This window comes from Myiozetetes cayanensis, unplaced genomic scaffold (assembly GCF_022539395.1).
Source record: "Myiozetetes cayanensis isolate MyiCay16 unplaced genomic scaffold, myiCay2020 scf470, whole genome shotgun sequence".
NCBI classification, from domain to species: domain Eukaryota; kingdom Metazoa; phylum Chordata; class Aves; order Passeriformes; family Tyrannidae; genus Myiozetetes; species Myiozetetes cayanensis.
The window spans coordinates 15,182-36,242 of NW_026087710.1; the positions used below are offsets into that span (position 1 = coordinate 15,182).

The 21,061-nt window shown below is 55.9% G+C and overlaps 2 protein-coding genes across 2 annotated transcripts in view; one reads left to right on the forward strand and one right to left on the reverse strand.

Annotated features, from left to right (window-relative positions):
- The window catches only part of LOC126648271 (spermatogenesis-associated protein 16-like), a 15,565-nt gene extending 14,265 nt beyond the window's left edge, over positions 1–1,300 (forward strand). Inside the window, exon 12 of the mRNA XM_050331058.1 lies at positions 913–1,300. Coding sequence (XP_050187015.1) covers positions 913–1,128 — 216 coding nt within the window. The 3' untranslated portion in view covers positions 1,129–1,300. The remainder of the gene's footprint in view (positions 1–912) is intronic.
- On the reverse strand, positions 1,289–20,710 carry LOC126648270 (E3 ubiquitin-protein ligase RNF31-like; the record flags this gene model as incomplete). The annotated part of the gene is given in 21 exon segments (XM_050331057.1): positions 1,289–2,601; positions 3,607–3,704; positions 4,849–4,904; positions 4,907–4,946; positions 4,949–4,957; positions 5,538–5,656; positions 6,137–6,251; positions 6,958–7,047; positions 7,600–7,698; positions 8,305–8,478; positions 10,783–11,010; positions 11,830–12,009; positions 13,541–13,851; positions 13,955–13,961; positions 14,962–15,159; positions 16,370–16,527; positions 17,046–17,097; positions 17,992–18,220; positions 19,041–19,184; positions 19,317–19,516; positions 20,522–20,710. Coding segments are annotated over 21 exon segments (2,937 nt in total), but the record flags the coding sequence as incomplete, so codon positions are not given.
- Between the last annotated feature and the right edge of the window lie 351 nt (positions 20,711–21,061).

The window sequence follows — 21,061 nt, forward strand, 5'->3', positions numbered from 1 at the left end:
TTAAATTATTTCACCTTCAAATGCAATTGGCAGGTTGATTCTTTAGGATTCCATCATTGTCCAGGGTCTGGATCTCGAGCATAACTCCATAGGAAGGAAGCTGATCCCACAGAAACGCTGCCTGCTGTAACAGCTGACAAAGGCCCTGGATAAAGTTCAGATGTGGGGGAAGGAAGATTGGAAATGATGAGTGCCTGGTACTGCCAGAACACCCGTAAAAACAGTGCTGGGAGTCAACATTCGTGGGTGCAACCCCTGGCAAGGAAATGTGCCCATCCCAGTGTGTTCTTTATCAAAAATAATTCCATTTTACTTCGGGGGAAAGGCTGAGGTCATGTGCTTCTTTTTTTTTCTCTCTCCTCTCCAGTGGGTTGTATTCAAAGGAAAAAATGTTGATTTGGAGCTTCATTTTTGATTTACTAGGAAAAAAAAAAATCTTGCCACAGCCACGTGGAACTCTCGTTTTTCTCCACGTGGTGATTTTTGGCATAGAAATGGCAGGAGCTTCAGTTCTCTTTTCTTATCAAGAAAAAAACTTGCCAGGCAATAATTTCCTCCTCATCCCTTCCTTGTCAGGGTGGTTGTTTTTCAATTCCATTCACAGAGCTGTGAGAAATTCCTGTGTCCATGTACAGATTTCAATGGAAGTGTCTAATCCACAGCAGCAAAATAATTGAATCCAAACAGAAATAAAGATAAATAAATAATTACAAAGTGGGGTTCACTCCTACAGGCAGCTGCCTTCATTTGTTTTTGTTTCTAATGGCAATTAGTTTCGAAATAAATTGAATTTTTTTTAAAATAAATAATAATAAATAAATAAAAATTTGGAAAGAATTGAAAAGGTTTTTAAAATTTTAATGGGGGTGGGGGAACGGACTTGTTTGTGATGCCACCTGTTTTTCATTGCAGCTGGCACTGATAGAGGAGGACCTGAGGGAAGGAGAGGAGGATTTCTTGAGGAGCCAAAGGGTGCAAACATCTGGAATGGAAAGCTTGACCATGGAAAACTCAACTCCAACGGGACAGGAATACCTGAGGCTGGAAAACACAAAAATGTTCATTCCCGACCCACGGAGCTTGGCCACAGAGTCAAAAAGGAGATGCATGGATCTTGTAAATAGTTAATTTTGTGCGGGTTTTTTTTTTGTAGCTGTGGGTTTCTATTTCATAGATAAGCTCATTTTGAATTGTATTAACTTTGTTGCATTCGTTTCTATTTAAATCGTATTAAATGATATTTAATAGTGTAAGTTGTAGTGGTATTACTTTAAATTTAAATGGTATTAAATAATATTTACTTGCATTTCTCATATTTAAACCTAATTGCATTCAATTGTGTTTGTACTCATTTGAAGTTGTATTCATTTATATTTAAATTGTATTAAACTGTATTTATGTATAAATTCTAGTTGGATTAGTTTAAATTTAAATGGCATTAAATAGTATTTACTTGCACTAATTTTAAGTTGTATGAATTGAAATTTAAATGGCATTAAATTGTATTGATTTCTATTAACTTGTGGTATGAATTTAGATTTAAATTCCATTAAATTGTATATACTTGTACTAACTTTGTGCTCATTAAGTTCAAAAGGCATTAAATAGTATTGACTTGGAATAACTTTAAGTGTCATTAACTTAAATTTTAAATTAATTGTATTAAATTGTATTTACTAAATTGCATTAAATTATATTTATTTGTTCTATGTATATTTATAAGTTGTATGAATTTGAATTTAAATTGTATTTAATTGAAAAGTTGTATGATAATATGTTGTTTTATAGTAATATTTACTTGCATTAAGCTGTATTTGTTTAAATTTCAGTTGTACTAAATTGTATAATATTTACTTGATTAAGTTGTATTTGTTTAAATGTCAGCTGTATTAAGCTGTAAGCAGTGGCATTGCATGTGAGTTACGTGACCTGAAATTTAAGTTTTATTCAGTTTTGTTAAATTTAAACGTTATTAAACTCTATTAATTGTTGTAAGCAACAACAGAAGGCCCGGATTTGCTGCTCTGAGAAAATCCCAAACCCTCTAAAATCCACAGTGTCCCTTAATCCCATGGGGTCAGGCAGGATCCCAGGATTCCTTGGTTTCTGTGTCCCTGAGGTGTCACAGTGTCCCCCTGATCCCAGGAGGTGCCAGAGTGTCCCAGTTTCTTGAGCTCTTCCCATCCTACAGTGGGAGGTGCCCATATATGGCCTTCATTTGCATAAAGGGGGCGTGGCTTCCCATGGGGACACATATGCAGTTTGTTTGCACAAAGGGGGCGTGGCTCCACCTCCAATAATCACACACCTTTATTTGCATAAAAGCGGGCGTGGCCCAGCACACCCCCAGCCGGCGCCCTTCATTTGCATAAGGGGGCGTGTCCCTGGCCGGGGGGGCGTGGCCGCAGGGGCGCCTCCCTCTCCAGCAGGTGGCGCAGCCGCTGCTCGAAGGCGCCGTCGCTCTCGGCGGGGCCGCGCCGGGTCCTCCCGGCCGGCAGGTGGCGCTCTGCGGCCGCGCGCAGCTCCGCCCGGTCATAGAGCGGCGCCGGGTCCAGCCCGTGCCGGTTCACCAGCCCCACCAGGTACTCGCTGTAGTGCCCCCTGGCGGCCGGGAGGACCCGCCGGTGAGACAGGGACCCCCAGAGACCCCCAGGAACCCCAAAAGACCCCCCCAACCCCAGAGCCACGTCCCGCTCACGGGACTTCCCCCTTTGTGCCCAATTTTCCCCCCAAACTTGCCCATTTTTGCCCAGTTTTCCCCCAAAATTTCCCACAAACTTCCCGATTTTTGCCCCAAATTTCCCCATTTTTTGCAAGATTTTCCTCCCAAACTTCCCCCATTTCTGCCCAATTTTCCCCAAAATCTCCCACAGACTTCTCAATTTTTGCCCTAAATTACCCCATTTTTTGCAAGAATTTCCCTCCAAAGTTCCCCATTTCTGCTCAATTTCCCCCAAATTTCCCACGAACTTCCCAATTTTTGCCCTAAATTTCCCCATTTTTTGCAAGATTTTCCTCCCAAACTTCCCCATTTTTGCCCAAACTTTCCCATTTTTACCTAAATTTCCCCAAACTTCCCCATTTTACCCCCAATTTTTCCCTTTTTTGCCCGATTTCCCTATTTTTGCCCTATTTCCTCTCAAACTTCCCTATTCTTGCCCCAAATTTGATTTCTGCCAATTCTCCCCAAATTTCCCCAAACGTCCCCATTTTCACCTAATTTTCCCCAAATTTCAAAAAACCTTCCCCATTTTCACCCCAAATTTCCCAATTTCTGCCCAATTTTCCCCAAATAACCCCCAAACTTCTCCATTTTTGCCCAATTTTTCCCCAATTTCCCCATTTTTACCCCAAATCCCCTCCCAGTGCCCCCAAATCCCCTCCCAGTGGCCCCCAAATCCCACCTGCACCCACCAAATCCCCTTCCAGAGACCCCCAAGTGCCCCACAGAGACCCCCAAGCGACCCCAGGGACCCCCAGACCCCCTCTAAGTGACCCACAGTGACCTACAGGGACACCCCAAGTTCCCCCAGCCCCCATTTCACCCCCAAAGTCCCCTGAATACCCCCAAATCCCTCCCAGTGCCCCCAGGACCCCCAGCCCCACCTGCAGAGCCCGGCGTGGCCGGGGGCCGCTTCCTTCCCACACGGCTCATCCCGGAGTGCGGCCCCAAATTCCTTCTGCTCCAGCACCGGGCACCGCCCTGGGGGGACCACGTGGGGTTTGGGGGTCCCAGGTGGGTTTGGGGGTCCCAGGTGGATTTTGGGGGTCTCAGATGGGGTTTGGAGAGTCACAGGTGTGTTTTGGGGGTCCCAGGTGGATTTTGGGGGTCTCAGATGGGGTTTGGAGAGTCACAGGTGTGTTTTGGGGGTCCCAGGTGGGGTTTTAGGGGGTCTCAGATGAGGTTTGGAGAGTGACGGGTGTGCTTTGGGGGGCCCAGGTGGGTTTTGGGGGTCCCACGTGGGCTTTGGGGGGTTCCAGGTGAGCACTGGGGGGGTCCCAGGAGAGTCTGGGGGCAGGTGAGGTTCGGGGGTCCAAAGTGTGTTTTTGGGGGGTCTCCAGTAGATTTTGAGGTATGTCCAGGTATGTTTTGGGGGATCTCAGGTCTGTTTGGGGGGGTCTCAGGTGGGTTTGGGGATCTCAGGTGGGGTTTGGGAAGTGCTGGCTGAGGGTTTGGAGGTCCCAGATGTATCGAGTTTGGGGAGTCCTTGGGGAGGTTTGGGGGGTCCCAGTTGTATCCTGGGGGGGGTCCCAGGTGTGTTTGAGTGGTCCCAGGTGAGGACTGGGGGGGTTCCAAGCGGATTTTGGGAGGTCCCAGGTGTGTTTGGGGAGTCCCAGGTGGGTTTTGGGGACTCCTGGGTGAGGTCTGGGGGATTCCAGGTGGGGTTTGGGGGGTTCCCAGGTGGGGTTTGGGGATCCCAGGTGGGGTCTGGGGGTTCCAGGTGCATTTTTAGGGGTCCCAGGTAGGGTTTGGGGGGGCCCGGTCACCTTCCAGTCCCTCCCAGTCCCCTGAACTCACCTGTGGGGTTGGGGGCATCCGGGCGGCTCCGTTTCAAAGGGGACATTTCCCATCTGACCAAAGACCCCCAAAGTGAACCCCAGGGACCCCCAATCCATTCCCAGTCCCTCCCAGTAACCCCCCCAGTCCCCTCTCAGTCTTCCCCAATCCCCTCCCAGTTCATTCCCAGTCTCCCCCAGTCCCCTCCCAGTCTCCCCCAATCCTCTCCCAGTCCATTCCCAGTCCCCCCAATCCCCTCCCAGTCCCCCCAGTCCCCTCCCAGTCTCCTCCAATCCCCTCCCAGTCTCCCCAGTCCCCTCCCAGTCCCTCCCAGTCGCCCCCAGTCGCACCTGGAGCAGCCTCTGCAGCCGGGGGTCCCAGTCCCTCAGGTAGAACAGACAGTCCCGGGGTGGTGCCTGTGGAGGGACTCCCGCAGGGGGCAGTCGGGGAGGGGCAGGTCTGGGGGCCCAAACAAAGATCTGAGCCCCCAAAATCCCCCAGGATCCCCAAAAACCAAACTAAAATCCCCACAGGATCCCCCCAAACATCCCCAGAGAAAAAAACATAGACCCCAAAATCCCCCAAAAACCGAGACCCCCAAAATCCCCACCCCCACCCCACCCCAAGATCCTCTTAAAGACCCCCCAAGCCTCCCCCAAATCCCCCAGAGACCCTCAAACCACCCCAAACCTCCCCTTAGGGACCCCAGGACTCCCCAACACCCACTGAGATCACCCCAAACTCCCCAAAACCCCCAAACCTCCCATAGAGGCCCCAGGACCCCCCAGTGCCTCCCAATTCCCCCCAAACCTCCCATAGAGGCCCCCAGGACCCCCAGTGCCTCCCAATTCCCCCAAACCTCCCATAGAGGCCCCCAGGACCCCCAGTGCCTCCCAATTCCCCCAAACCTCCCATAGAGGCCCCCAGGACCACCCAGTGCCTCCCAGTTCCCCCATCCCTCCCAGTATATCCCAGTTCTCCCCAGTTCTTTTCCCAGTGCCCCCCAATCCCCTCCCAGTCCCTCCCAGTGCCCCCTCACCCCTGGCCCGTGGAAGGTGGCCCCACAGCCAGCGCAGAACTGGTGCCGGCACTGGGAGCACTGGAAATGCAAACACCCCCCCCGGGCCAGTGCGAACCACACCCCGCACTGGGGGCAAACTGGGGGGGGTTGGGGGTCACTGGGGGGCTCTGAGACCCCCTAAAGACCCCTGGGACCCCCTCAAACTCCCTCTTATCCCCCCACTCTCCCCTCAGGACTCCCCAAATCCAAATGCCACTTTATGGGGCAGAGACCCTCCAAATTCCACCCCTGACCATCCAAATTACCCCCTGGGACCCCCTCAAATCACCACCTCCCCCAAATATGGGACTGAGACCCCCCCGAACCCCTAAATCTCTCTCAGAACCCCCCCCCAGATCTCTCAAATCCTCCTCCCACCCCCCCAGTGGGGAGCAGACACCGCTCCAATCTCTCTTTAGGACCTCCCAAACCTCCCCCAAGCCCCCCCAGGGAACCCCAAAATCTCCTCCAACTCCCCCCAGGGACCCCCAAAATCTCCTCCAACCCCCTCCCAGGACTCCCCAAACCACATCAGATCCCTTCCAACCCTGACAAAGCCCCCACTGGACCCCCCTCACCAATTCCGTGCTCCCCCAGAAAAGCCCCCAGACCCCCCGAGGCTCCTTGGGGGTCCCGGGAGCTCAACCAGGCCCCGAACTCATCACAGGACAGGGTGGAGTGCTGGGGGTCCCACTGTGGGAGGGGGGATTTTGGGGATCACCAGAGACCCCCAGAAACGTCAAAGGATCCCCAAGTAACGCAGAGAGCCCCAAGAACCCCCCCAAACCCTCCTTGGGACACCTCAAAACCTCTCCAGGACCCCTCAAAGACCCCCAGGGATCTCCCAGAGACCCCCTTTAGAAAACCCAAGTAAACCCCCAGGGACCCCCCAAACCCCAGAAGACCCCCAGGAATACCCCAAACACCCCCAAGGGACCCCCACCCCACATTTCCTCCAACCCACCCTCAAACCCTCCCAACATCCCAAACTCCCTTTAGGATTCCCCCAAAACCCCTCACAGAGCCCCCAAAAACCCACCCTGAGATCCCTCAAACCCCTTCCACGACCCCTCAAAGACCCCAGGGATCCCCCAAACCCACCCTGAGACCCCTCAAACCCCCTCCACAACCCCTCAAATTCCCCAGGGATCCCCCAAACCCACCCTGAGACCCCTCAAACCCCCTCCACGACCCCCAGAGACCCCTAGAGACCCCTCAGAGACCACCCCTCCCAAACACCCCCAGCAACCCCTCAAAGCCTCTTTATCCCCCCAAATCCACTCTGGGAGCCCCTAAACCTCCCAGAACCCACCCAAGCACCTCCCCAAATACCCCCAAACCCCTCCAGTCCCCCCCTCAGGGTCCCCCAAAGCCTGGTAGGACCCCCCAGCCCCCTCACCGGGCGCTGGCAGCGGGGGCAGCAGCACTGGTGGCACTGGGGACACTGGGCCGGGCCCCGCTCGGCCTCGAAGATGAACCCAAAGGAGCACTGGGGGGGGAGGGGGGAGCTCAGAGACCCCCCTGGGACCCCCCAAGAACAGCAAAACACCCCCCCAGTAACAACCAGTAACGGTAAACACCAAACCAGTTACAACCAGTAATGGCAAACACAAAACCAGTAACAACCAGCAACACTAAACCCCTTCCCAGTAACTCCCAGTCACTCTCAGTGACCCTAAACTGATTCCCAGGAACCCCCAAAACCCCAAACCAGCAATTCCCAGTAACACCAAACCCCAAACCAGCAATTCCCAGTAACACCAAACCCCACACCTGTCACACCAAAGCCCAAACCAGTAACTCCCAGTAACCATAAAGTCCCTCTCCAGTAACTCCAAATCCCAGTAACTCCCAGTTCCTCCCAGTAACCCTAAAGCACCTCCCTGTCCCTCCCACTGCCCACCAGTTCCCACCCAGTCCTTCCCAGTCCCTCCCCTCCCTCCCACTCCCTCCCAGTTCCCAGTAATCCCTCCCAGCCCTTCCCAGTCCCCTCCCACTCCCTCCCAGTTCCCTCCCAGCCCTTCCCAGTGCCTCCCAGTACATGGGGGCACCACAGGAACTGGGGGTCCCGGAGCAGCTCCAGCTCCGTCAACTTCTGGGTCACGAGGCCGAAGGTGTCGGGGTCCAAACAGCTCCGGAGCTGCGAACCAGTACAGACCAGTACAGACCAGTACAGACCAGTAACCTCAAACACCCTCCCAGCAACCCCAAACCAGTGACTCCCAGTAAGGACCAGTAGCTCCCAGTGACCCCAAACTTCCCGACAGCAGCTCCCAGTTAAGTGCCAATAACCCAGTGCCCTCCCAGTAACCCCAAACCTCCTCCCACTCCTTCCCAGTCCCCCTCATCCCCCTTCCAGTCCCCCACAATCCCCCCCAGTGCCCTCCCAGTCCACGTCCAGTGCCGTCCCAGTCCACCCCCAGTGCCCCCCACTGCCCTCCCAGTACAAACCAGTGGCCCCCAAACCTCCTTTAACACCCTTTAATCCCCTCCCAGTGCCCCCCAATCCCTCCCAGTCCAACCCAGTGCCCTCCCAATCCACCCCCAATTCCTTCCCAATCCCTTCCCAGTTCCCTTCATTCACCTCCCAGTATAAACCAGTGCCCCCAAACCCCCTTTTAACACCCTTTAATCCACTCCCAGTGTCCCCCAATCCCTCCCAGTCCCTCCCAGTGCCCCCCCAACCTCTCAGTCCCTCCCATTCCCCTCCGTTCTACCACCCCATCCCTCCCAGTGCTCCCAGTACCTGTGGTTCCAGTGTGGACCAGTACCAGAGGCGCTGGGCCTCGTCGCGCAGGTCGGGGCGGGAGCAGCTGGGGCAGCCCAGGGCGCCCACGCCCCTCTCCCGGACCCCCACCGTGAAGTGCAGGCGGAAGCACTCGGGGCACAGTGGGCACGAGCACCCCGGCAGCCACTGCATCTGCACCAGCAAACACCAGTAGGGACCAGTCACGCACCAGTAAGGACCAGGCTCGCACCAGTAAGGACCAGCACGCACCAGTAGCCATTATTACACATGGATATAAAAGTGCTCCTGCTGCCCCCGGTGGTCGCAGGTGGAACTGCAGCCAATATAATCCATGAAAACCAGTCACTCCCAGTAACCCTCCAGCAACGACCAGGCACGCACCAGTAAGGACCAGTCACACACCAGTAAGGACCAGTCACACACCAGTAAGGACCAGTCACGCACCAGTAAGGACCAGTCACGCACCAGTGAGGACCAGGCACGCACCAGTGAGGACCAGGCACGCACCAGTAAGGACCAGGCACGCACCAGTCACACACCAGTAAGGACCAGGCACGCACCAGTAAGGACCAGGCATGCACCAGTAAGGACTAGGCACGCACCAGTGAGGACCAGGCACGCATCAGTGAGGACCAGTCACGCACCAGTAAGGACCAGGCACACACCAGTCACGCACCAGTAAGGACCAGTGACGCACCAGTAGCCATTATTACACACAGATCTAACAGTGCTTGTGCTGCCCCCGGTGGTCGCAGGTGGAACTGCAGCCAATATAATCCATGAAAACCAGTCGCTCCCAGTGACCCCCAGTAAGGCCTTAATGCCTCCCAGTAACGCCAACCCCCAAACCAGTAAGCCCAAGTAACTCCAGACGCTAAATGGGTAAGAAGGGCCCCCACCCAGCAGAGCAGCCGGAAGCACTCAGGGCACAAGCAGCCCAGCAGCCAGTACAAACCAGTAAAGACCAGTAAGAGCCCAGTAACACACCAGTAAGCGTTATCACTGTGGACACAGTTAGTGCTGCCCCAAGTGGTCACAGATGGAATTGCAGACAGTAACACACCCAAACTGGGAGCTTCCAGTCACCCCAGTAGCTCCCAGTAATCCTCCAGTAACTCTCCAGGAAGCCCCCAGTAACTCCCAGTAATGCCAAACCCCAAACCAGTAAGTCTCAGTAACTCCAGATCCTAAACCAGTTACTCCCTGTAACAACAAACCCTAAACCAGTAACCCTAACCCCACCCCACTAAGTTTCAGTAACCCTGAACTGGATTCCAGTAACTCCAGACCACAAACCAGTAAGTCCCAGTAACCCTAAACCCTGAATTAGGAACCTCAAGTCCTACACCAGTAACATCAAATGGCCTCCCTGTAACCTTAAACTCATTCCCAATAATTCCCAGTAACCCTAAACTCCAAACCACTAACTCCCAGTAACCCTAACCCTCCAACCAGTAACTCCCAGTAACCCTAAACCCCAAACCACTAAGTCCCAGTAGCTCCCAGTAAGCAGGGCCCCCCCTAGAAGTGCAGTTGGAAGCACTCGGGGTACAACGGGCACAAACAGCCCAGCAGCCACTTCATCTGCACCAGTACAAACCAGTAAGAACCACTAACACACCAGTAATGTCCCAGTAATGGGTTCAACTGGGAAACCGCTTCTGGTGCCTCCCAGTGGCCACAGGTGGAATTGCAGCCAATTCCACCCCTGTACCAGTAACTCCCAGTACAGTAACCCTAAGTTCGCTCCCAGTAGCTCCCAGTAACCCTAAGTTTGCTCCCAGTAGCTCCCAATAACTCCTAGTAACACCAGACACCCTCCCATTAACAGCAAACCCCAAACCAGTAACATCAAACTCCACGTTAGTAAACCTCAACTCTCTCCAGAAACAATAAACCCCCACCCAGTTGCTCCCAGTAAACCCAAACTCCATCCCAGTAACTCCCAAACACCCCAAACCCCCTCCCTATTACAGCAAACCCCTTCCCAGTAACCCCCAGTAACCCCAAACCCCTTCCCACTAACTCCCAGTGACTCCCAGTAACCCTAAACACCCTCCCTGTAACAGCAAACCCCCTCCCTGTAACAGCAAACCCCTTCCCAGTAACTCCCAGTGATTCCCAGTAACCCTAAACGCCCTCCCAGTCCCCTCCCAATCCTCTCCCAATTCCCTCACAGTTCTTCCCAGTACTTCATATCCCCTCTTAACACCCTTTAAGAACCTCCCAGTCCCTCCCAACCCCCTCCCAGTTCCCTCCAATCCCCCAATCCCCTCCCAGTCCCTCCCCATCCCCTCCCAGTCTCTCCCAGTTCCCTCCAATCCCCTCCCAATCCCCTCCCAGTCCCTCCCAATCCCCTCCCAGTCCCTCCCAATCCCCCTCCCAGTCTCTCCCAATCCCCCTCCCAGTCCCTCCCAAGCCCCTCCCAGACCAAACCAGTCCAGCCCAGTAACCAGAGCACAAACCAGTGCCCACCTGTGCCCGGGGCAGGCCCCACCCGCACACGGCGCACTCGCAGCGGAGCCTCCTCCTCAGGGCCGCGCGGTCCGGGCAGTCCTTCACCGCCTCCACCAGTTCTCCCAGTAAGCCCTCGCTGCCGGGCTCCACCTTGCCCAGTCCCAGCTCGCGCCCCAAACTGGCCACCAGTAAGGCCCGGCCCCAACTGGCCACGTCCAGGGTGGCCAAAATCCGCCGGACCAGCGCCTGGGGGGAGGGGAGAGCACGGGTGACCCCATCCCCCAGTAAGGACCAGTAGCTCCCAGTGAGATCAAAGAGCCAACCAGTAACTCCAACTCTCACCAACCCAGTTTGGCCCACTAAGCCCAAACCCAACACCAGTAACACCCAGTGGCTCCCAATAACCCAAACCCCGTAACCAAAAACCCCACACCAGTAACTTCCAGTAAGACTACATCCACTCCCAGTAACGCCCAGTAAACCCAAACCCCCAACCAGTAAATCCCAGTCGCTCCCAATAATTCAAAGTCCTAAACCAGTAAGACCAGTAAGGGCTTGGGACCCCACTGCCTCCCAGTCCCTCACAGACCCCCCAATCCCATCCCAGTGCCTCCCACTCCCTCCCCAATCTCCTCCCAGTCCCTTCCAATCTCCTCCCAGTCCCTTCCAGTTCCCACTTAGTCCTTCCCAGTCCCCGCAATCCCCTCCCAGTTCCCTCCCAGTCCCCCCAATCCCTTCTCAGTCCCCCTCCAACTCCCCGAGTCCCTCCCAGTCCCTCCCAGACCCCCAATCCCATCCCAGTCCCTCCCAATCCCCTCCCAGTTCCCCCAATCCCCTCCCAGTTCCCTCCCAATCCTCTCCCAGTCCCTTCCAGTTCCCATTTAGTCCTTCCCAGTTCCCCCAATCCCTTCTCAGTCCCCCCCACACTCCCCCAGTCCCTCCCAGTTCCCTCCAATCCCCTCCCAGCTCCCTCCCAGTCCCCCCAATCCCCTCCCAGTTCCCTCCCAATCCCTCCCAATCCCCTCCCCAGTCCTTCCCAATCCCCCCCCAGTGCCCCCAGTTCACCTGCTGGTCGGGGCACTCGAAGTCCAGCGCCCCCGGTGGCTGCCAGAGGCGCTGCAGGAAGGGGCGGAGCCGGGGCCGCTGCAGCTCCCGCAGCGCCCCCCACTGGTCCCCTCCGTGTCGCTGCAGCGCCAGCGCCACCTCCCGGCGATCCCGGAACCCCAGCGCTGACAGGGCCCGGAGCTGCGGCCACGAGGGACAGTCAGGACCAGTACGGACCAGTACAGACCAGTACAGATCAGTACAGACCGGTACAGACCAGTACAGACCAGTACAGATCAGTACAGACCAATACAGACCAGTACAGACTGATACAGACCAGTACGGACCAGTACAGATCGGTACAGACCAGTACAGACCAGTACAGATCGGTACAGACCAATACGGACCAGTACAGACCGGTACAGACCAGTACAGACCAGTACAGACCGGTACGGACCAGTACAGACCAATACGGACCAGTACAGACCGGTACAGATCGGTACAGACCAGCACAAACCAACATGAACCACTCTACAGCCTCTGTTCCGTCCCATAAACCACCTGGTATGGACCAGTACAGACCAGTATAGACCAGCACAAACCAGTATGAACCACTCTACGACCTCTGTTTCATCCCATGAACCACCTGCTGTGGACCAGTATAGACCAGTACACACTGGCACAGACCAGCACAAACCACTCTACAGCCTCTGTTCCGTCCCATAAACCACCCAGTGTGGACCAGTACAGACCAGTACAAACTGCTATGAAACAGTACAGACCAGTACAGACCGGTACGAACTGGTACAGACCACCACAAACCAGTATGAACCACTCTACGGCCTCTGTTCCATCCCATGGACCACCTGCTGTGGACCAGTATACACCAGTACGGACTGCTATGAACCAGTACAGACCAGTCAGGACAAATACAGACCCTGCTAGTCCACACTGGTACAGACTGGTCTAGACCAGTACAGCCCAGTATAAACCTGTATAAACCACTCTACAACCTCTATTCCATCCCATAAACCACCTGGTGTAGACCAGTATAGACCAGTTTGGACTGGTATGAACCAGTAGGGACCAGCAGGGAACCGGTACAGACTGATACAAACTACCACGGACCGGTACAAACCAGTATAAACCAGCATAGAACCTGTCTTATGTACCATGAGCCTCCTAGAATGGCCCAGTATAACGGAGTATGAACCAGCATGGGCCAGTACAGTCTGTTACAGACTGCTGTGGACCAGTACAAACCAGTTCAAAACATTAAAACCTCCCCTTCCATCCCATAAACCACCTGGTGTGGACCAGTATAACGGACTGTGCACCAGTAACAACCAGTATGGACTAGTATGGACTGGTACAGACTGGTATGGATTGGTAGAAACCAGAAGGAACCAGTCTACAACCCTTCCTACACCCCATAAACCACCCAGTATGGACCAACCACCAAACCAGTGACTCCCAGTAACCCCAAAGCCCAAACCAGTGACTCCCAGTAATCCCAAGCCTAAGCCCCGCCCCCAGCCCCCCCTCTATTCAGGTCAATCCATGGGACCTCCCACCCATTTAAGCCCCACCCCTTCCCAGACCCTCCCCACCAAGCCCCACCCATCACCTCAGCCCCACCCATCACCTCAACCCCACCCATCACCTCAGCCCCACCCCCAATCACCCCCTTGAGACCCTCTCTGGGACCCCTCCCCTTTAGCCCTCCCCTCACCTGACACCGGCGCTGTCCAATCAGAGCCAGGAGGGCGTGGTCGGGCTGCCCCGCCCCTTTAAGCCACGCCCAGGCGGCCTCACGCAGGGAGGGGGTCCCGAGGGGTCCCCCCTTCTCCAGGGCCCCCCGACGCTCCCCCTCCTCCAGCAGGGCCTGGAGGAGCCCCCCGAGGCGGGCCCTGAACCCCGAAACGACCTCCTGGGGGGAGGGGGGGCTGTGGGGACCCCCGAAATTCCAGAGCATGGCGGGGGAGGGGGCGCAAAGAGGGAGGGGCTTAAAGATTCCGGGGGCAGCCCCTGGGATTCGGCGGCCTGGAGGGGGAAAGGGGGGTCAGGAGGGGAGGAACATCCCCAAATCCACCCAGGGAGCCCCCAGATCCCCACCTGGGATCCCCCAAATGCATCCAAAACCCACCAGAACCCTCCCAAACACAGCCCGGGGAACCCTCAAAACCCCCCAGGACCTCCAAAAACCTCCTAAAAATTGCCCCAAATCCACTCAGGGACCTCCAAAACCCACTGGAGGTCCTCAAAATCCCTCCCAGAACTCCCTAAAACCTCCTAAAAATCCCCCCCGGAGTCCCCCCAAAACCACCCAGGGACGTCCAGAACCCACTGGGGGTCCCCAAAACCCCTTCCAGGACACCCTCTTAACCTCCCCAGGACTCCAGGCCCCCCAAGGGACACCTAAAACCATCCCAAGACCCTTAAAAACCTCCTAAAAATCCCCCTAAACCCCCTCATGAACCCCCGACCCCCCCAGGGATCCACAACATCCCCCCTAAACCCCCAAACGCCCCCAGGGATCCACAACATCCCCCAAATCCCCAAACCCCTCAGGAACCCCCAAACCCCCAGGGATCCACAACACCCCCACAAGCCCCTTTTATCCCACTCAAGCCCCCCCAGAAATCCCCAAAATCCCCAATCCCCCCTCCAGACCCTTTTGTATCCCCCCAGGCCACCCCAGGATCCCCAAAATCCCCCAAGAACCCCCAAAGCCCCTTTTATCCTCCCCAAGCCAATCCAGGATCCCCAAAACTCCCCCAAGAACCTCCCAAAGCCCCTTTATCCCCCTCAAACCCCCCAGAAACCCCCAAAATCCCCAAGTCCCTCCCCGGACCCTGTTGTATCCCCCAAGCCACCCCAGGATCCCCCAAAATCCCCCCAAGAACCCCCAAAATCCCCAAGAACCCCCCAAAGCCTCTTTAATCCCCCTCAAACCCCTCAGAAACCCCCAAAATCCCCCAAGTCCCCTCCCCGGACCCTGTTGTATCCCCCCAAGACACCTCAGGACCCCCAAAATCCCCAAGAACCCCCAAAACCCCTTTAACCCCCAGCCCCCAAATCTCACCCTCACGATCCCCCCAAATCCCCTCAGAATCCCCAAAACCCCTTTAACCCCCCAGCCCCCAGTCTCACCCTCACGAGGGCCACCAATCTCCTGCCGTCGTTCAGGAGCCGCTGCTGCCGCAAAGCATCCCGGGAGGGGGCGTGGCCAGGCGCGGGAGGGGGCGTGGCCGCCAGGGGGCGCTGGCACACGGCGCAGGTGGGGGCGGGGCCTTCGTTCAGGTACGTGCAGTGGGGGCAGGGCCACACCTGGGCAGGCTCGGGGGGGGGCTGAGACCCCCCAAAACTCAGCTGAGACCCCTCCCCAGAATACATTTGGGAGCACTTGAACACCCCCCTCCCCCAGGACCACCCGAACACACCTGAGACCCACCCGAAATACAGCTGGGACCACCCAAAATATACCTGGGACCCACCCGAAATACAGCTGGGACCACCCAAAATATACCTGGGACCCACCCGAAATACAGCTGGGACCACCCAAAATGTCCCTGGGATCCACCTAAACACACCTGGAACATCCCAAAATACAGCTGGGACCACCCAAAATATACCTGGGATCCACCCAAACACACCTGGAACACCCCAAAATACAGCTGGGACCACCCAAAATAGAGCTGGGACCACCCAAAATGTACCTGGGACCCACCCAAACACACCTGGAACACCCCAAAATACAGCTGGGACCACCCAAAATACAGCTGGGACCACCCAAAATATACCTGGGACTACTCAAAACTCACCTGGGACCCACCCAAAAACAAGTAGGGTCCCAAAAAACACACCTGGGAACCCTCCAAAATCCACCTGGAACCCACCCAAAATACATCTGGGACCACTCAAACCCCACTCTGGGACCTCCCTAAAACAGACCTGGGATTCTCCAAAATACACCTCAAAATGCCCCTGGGACCCCCTAAAACTCACCTGGGAGTCACTAAAACATAACTTGGACCCCCCAAAACACACCTGGGACCCCCGAAAACAACCCTATGATGACCCAAAACACACCTGGGACCCCCAAAATATACTCATGACCCATCAAAACACACCTTGTACCCCAAAAAACACTCTTGGGACCCCCCAGACACCCCCCAAAACACACCTGGGATCCCCCAAAAACACATCTGGCATGCCTCAAAATACACCTGGGACCCCCAAAAACACACCTGGGACTCCCCAAAACACATCTGGGACCCCCAAAATACACTCATGACCCATCAAAACACACCTTGATTCCCAAAAAACACCCCTGGGACCACCCCAGACACCCCCCAAAACACACCTGGGACCCCCTAAACACACTCGAGACCCCCCCAAACACACCCAGGACCCCCTCCAAATACACCTGGGACCCCCAAAAACACACCTGGGACCGCCCAAAAACACACCTGGGACCCCCCAAAAACACACCTGGCATGCCTCAAAATATACCTGGGACTCCCCAAAACCCACTCAGGATCCCTCCCCCCAGACCCACCTGCTGGGTGTGGCTCGGCCTCCGGGCCAGGCGGGGGCGCTCACAGACCCCACAGAGGACACTCTGGGGGGGGTTCAGGAAGGTACAAGAAGCGCAGGCCCAGCCCCCCCCCTCCCCCAAATTTGGGGGGTCTTGGGGGGGTCCCTGGGGGACTTCACCTGGAGAGGAAGGGGGGGGCACGTGTAGGACCCACAGAGAATCCCAAATTACCCCCTTGGACCCCCTCAATGCCCCCCAAAAGGTACAGGAAGGTCATTAAAGAAAAAAAAAATCCCAAATAACCCCCCCCAAAAATACAAAGAAAAGAAAAAAAAAAATCCCCAAAAAATCCCAGGACCACCCCCGACATCCCACCCAGAACCCCCAAACACCCCCCAAAACCCCTCAAACTTCCCCAGGACTCCCAGCTCCCCCAAAAGGTCACAATAGGTCACAAAATCCCAACTAAATCCTCCAAAAGACTCCAAAAATCTCCTATAAAAAGAATCCAGAGACCCCCCAACACCTCCCAAACCTCCACCTGGGACCCCTCAACTTCCTCCCTCCCCCAACCCCAAAATCCTGACAGGTCACCAAAAAAAAAAACCAACCCAAAATTCCAAAGAAATCCCACAAAAAAATCCCCCACAAAATCTCAGGATCCCCAACCCACACAACCCGTTATAGCGCCCCCTACCGGCCGGGAGGACCCCGTCTGCTGTGGGCATCGCGTCAGACACGAGTGGCTGCTGGGGGGCGCCAGAGAGACCAGTATGGACCAGTATAAACCAGTACGGGCCAGTAACTGCTCATTTAACAGCCTGGTATACTGGTACAGACCAGTATAGACTGGCATGGACCAGTATAAACCAGTAACTGCTCATATAACAGCCTGGTATCCAACTCTGAACCCCCCTGTGCCCACCAGTACAGACCAGTATAAACCAGTACAGGCCAGTAACTGCTCATTTAACAGCCTGGTATCCAACCCTGAACCCCCCTGTGCCCACCAGTACAGACCAGTATACACTGGTATAGACCAGTACAGACTGGTATGGACCAGTATAAACCAGTAACTGCTCATATAACAGCCTGGTATCCAACCCTGAACCCCCCTGTGCCCACCAGTACAGACCAGTATACACTGGTATAGACCAGTACAGACTGGTATGGACCAGTATAAACCAGTAACTGCTCATATAACAGCCTGGTATCCAACCCTGAACCCCCCTGTGCCCACCAGTACAGACTAGTATACACTGGTATGGACCAGTATAAACCAGTATAAACCAGTAACTGCTCATATAACAACCTGGTATTCAACCCTGAACCCCCCTGTGCCCACCAGTATGGACCAGTATAGACTGCTATGGACCAGTATGAACCAGTAGGCTGTAAGGACCAGTTTAGGCCAACATGGACCAGTATAAACCAGTATGAACCACCAGGAACCAGTACAGGTGAGCACAGAACCCTCCTTCCATCACTAAAGCCCCCCCTCAGCTCCCAGTACAAACCAGTGTGAACCAGTATGTACCAACAGAGACCACAGTGGCCCACTCAGCCCTCCCAGTATAGCTGTGTGCTCCTCCCAGTGCCTCCCAGTACAGCTCAGTGCCCTCCCAGTCCCTTCCCAGTCTCACCTCGTCCCCTCCCAGTAGGATCTCGGTGAAGAACTGGGGGTTCGGGTGCTGGTTCTGGTGGGGGAGGAGAGTCAGAGCCTCCCAGTATGGACCAGTATGGGCCAGTGACCCTCCCAGTGCCTCCCAACATGGACCACTAAGGCCCAGTGCCCCACAACACAGCTCATGACCCTCCCAGTGCCCACCAGTGTATCCCAGTGACCAAGCAGTCCCTTCCAGTCCCTCCCAACTTCCTCCCCACCCCCCTCCCAGTGCCCCTCAATCCCCTTCCAGGCCCTTCCCAGTCCCTCCCAGTATCACCCAGTTCCCCCCCAGAGCCCTACAGCCCACCACAACATCTCCCAGTACGCCCCAGTCCTTCCCAGTGTCCCCCCAGCCCTCCTATAACATCTCCCAGTCGCTCCCAGTGCCCCACAGCCCCCCTATAACCTCTCCCAGTCCCTCCCAGTCCACTCCCAGTTCCCTCCCAGTGCCCTCCAGCCCCCCTGTAACACCTCCCAGTGCCCCCTATAACACCTCCCAGTTCCCTCCCCAGTGCCCCCCAGTCCCCCTATAACATCTCCCAGTGCCCCCCAGCCCTCCTATAACTCCCAGTCCCTCCCAGTCCACTCCCAGTTCCCCCCCAGTGCCCCCAGCCCCCCATAACACCCCCCAGTTCCCTCCCAGTGCCCCCCAGTCCCCCTATCACACCTCCCAGTCCCTCCCAGTGCCCCCCAGTCCCCTATCATACCTCCCAGTGCCCCCAGGCCCCCCATCACATCTCCCAGTGCCTCCCAGTCCACTCCCAGTTCTTCCCAGTGCCCCCAGCCCCCATATAAAACCCCCTGTTCCTTCCTAGTGCCCCCAGGCCCCTATCACATCTCCCAGTGCCTCCCAGTGCCCCCAGCCCCCTGTAACATCTCCCCAGTCTCTCCCAGTGCCCCCAGGCCCCCTATCACATCTCCCAGTGCCTCCCAGTGCCCCCAGCCCCCTGTAACATCTCCCAGTCTCTCCCAGTGCCCCCAGGCCCCTATCACATCTCCCAGTGCCTCCCAGTGCCCCGTGCTCACGGCCAGCAGCAGGTCGAGCTCTGCCTCAGCACCAGCACGTCGGCCGTGACCGAGAGCCACCTGGGGTCGGGACCCTCCAGGTGGGGAAGCTCAGCCCTCCCCGACTCCTCCGTGTACCCCAAGAGCCGAAGGACTCCCGACCCTCTGGGGACACAAAGGGGGGTCAGGGGCCAGAGAGGGGTTTGGGAGTGCTGGGAGGGGTGGAGGATTGGAGGGTCCTGGAGGGGGGTTGAGGGGATAAAGGAGGGGGAGGGGGGTTGGTTTATTTTGGGGTGCCCCAGATTGTTCTGGGCTCTCAGGTGTATTATGGGATGTACCTGGATGGCTCCCACGGTGGATTTGAACACGGGGTTCCCAAATCTCACCCCCCTCCAGTGCCGGGGGGGTCGGGGGTGCAGGAGGTTCCTCCCATATTTTTCCAGGATGCTCAGGGCTGTCCGGAGCCCCCCCAGACCCCGAGGGGGTCCCCCAAAATCCTGGGGGGCAAAGGAGGGGGTCAGAGGGCTCCCTGAAATCTGGGGAGCCCCCAAATCCCCCCAAAAAAACCCAAAACACACCCCAAAAATCACTCCAGAATCACCTAAACCCACCTGAAATGACCCCAAAGTCACCCCAAAATTGTTCCAACCCCCCGCCCGAATCCTGGGGGTGAAAGGGAGTGGCAAAGGCACCCCCCGAAATTTGGGGAGCCCCAAAATCACACAATAAACACCCCAAACTCACCCCAAATGACCCCCAAGCCCCAATTTGGAGGGGGATAAAGGATCAGAGGCCCCCCAAAACCTGAGTCACCACACAGACCCCCACACCAGAATTCCCCGAAATCCCCCTGAAATTCACCCAAAATCACCCTAAAAACCCAATTTTAGGGCTCATCCTAATTTTAGGGTTCATCGGGGGGTTCCCTCAAAACCTGGGGCACCCCAAAACCCCCCAAAACCTCCACAAAATCACCCCCAAAATCACCCAAACTCCCCATAAGATCACCCAAAATTACTCCAAAATCAACCAAAACCACCCCAAAGCCCCCCCCCAGACCCCCTATTTTGGTGTCCCCCAAATTTTGGGAGCTGATAGAGCAGTCAGGGGAGTCCCCAAAAATCTCGGAATCCCCAAAACCCCCTTTAACCTCACCCAAATCCTCCCTCATTAACCCAAACCCCCCAAATCACCTCAACCCCCCATAACCCAAATTTCTCCCCACCCCAATTTCAGGGGTCTCAGGGGAATCCCCCAATACCTGGGACACCCCAACCCTCCCCCCAAATCCCCATTAAATCCCCCCCAGAATGACCCCCAATTCACCCCAAACCCTAATTTGGGGATGGGAGGTCCACCAAACCCCCCCTAAAACCACCCCCAGCCAGCCTAAAACCCCCTTAAAGCCCCTCAACCTCCCTCTCCCACCCCCGATTTTCGGGGTCCCACCCCCCATTTTCGGGTTCCCCTCCCAAATTCTGGGGTTCCCCCCCTTTTTTTACCAGTTCCAGGTTGTCCCTCAGAGTTTGGCTCCGTCCAGGACCCGACACTTTTGCGGGGGGCAGCGGGACCCTCAAAATTGGGGTCAATTCGGGGGGCGAGGGCTCAGTGGGGTCTCGGATCAGGGCGGCCTCCAGGGCCCCCCGGAGACCCCCCAAATTAGGGGGGTGGGCTGGAGGGTCAGACATTGCCTGTAAGGGGGTAGAGGGGGGTTAGGAAGGGGTTTTTGGGGGGATTTGGGAGGGTCTTGGAGGGGGTTTGGGAGGGTTTTAATGGGGGGCCCAAGAGAACCCCCCTAAAATGGGGCCGGTCTGAGGGGGGCTGACATCACCTGGGGGTGATTTAGGGGGACGTGGGTGGGGATTGAGGGGGGTTAAGGGGGATTTGGGGGTTTGGGGGCTAGAGGGGAGCTGGGGGTGTAGCGGGATAAAGGAGGGAAGTTGGGGTGTTTTAAGGGAGTCCCGCTTGCAGACACCTCCCCAGACTGGTGGTATTTGTGGGGTTTAGAGACGTTTGAGAGGTGCTGGGAAGGTCTGGGGTAC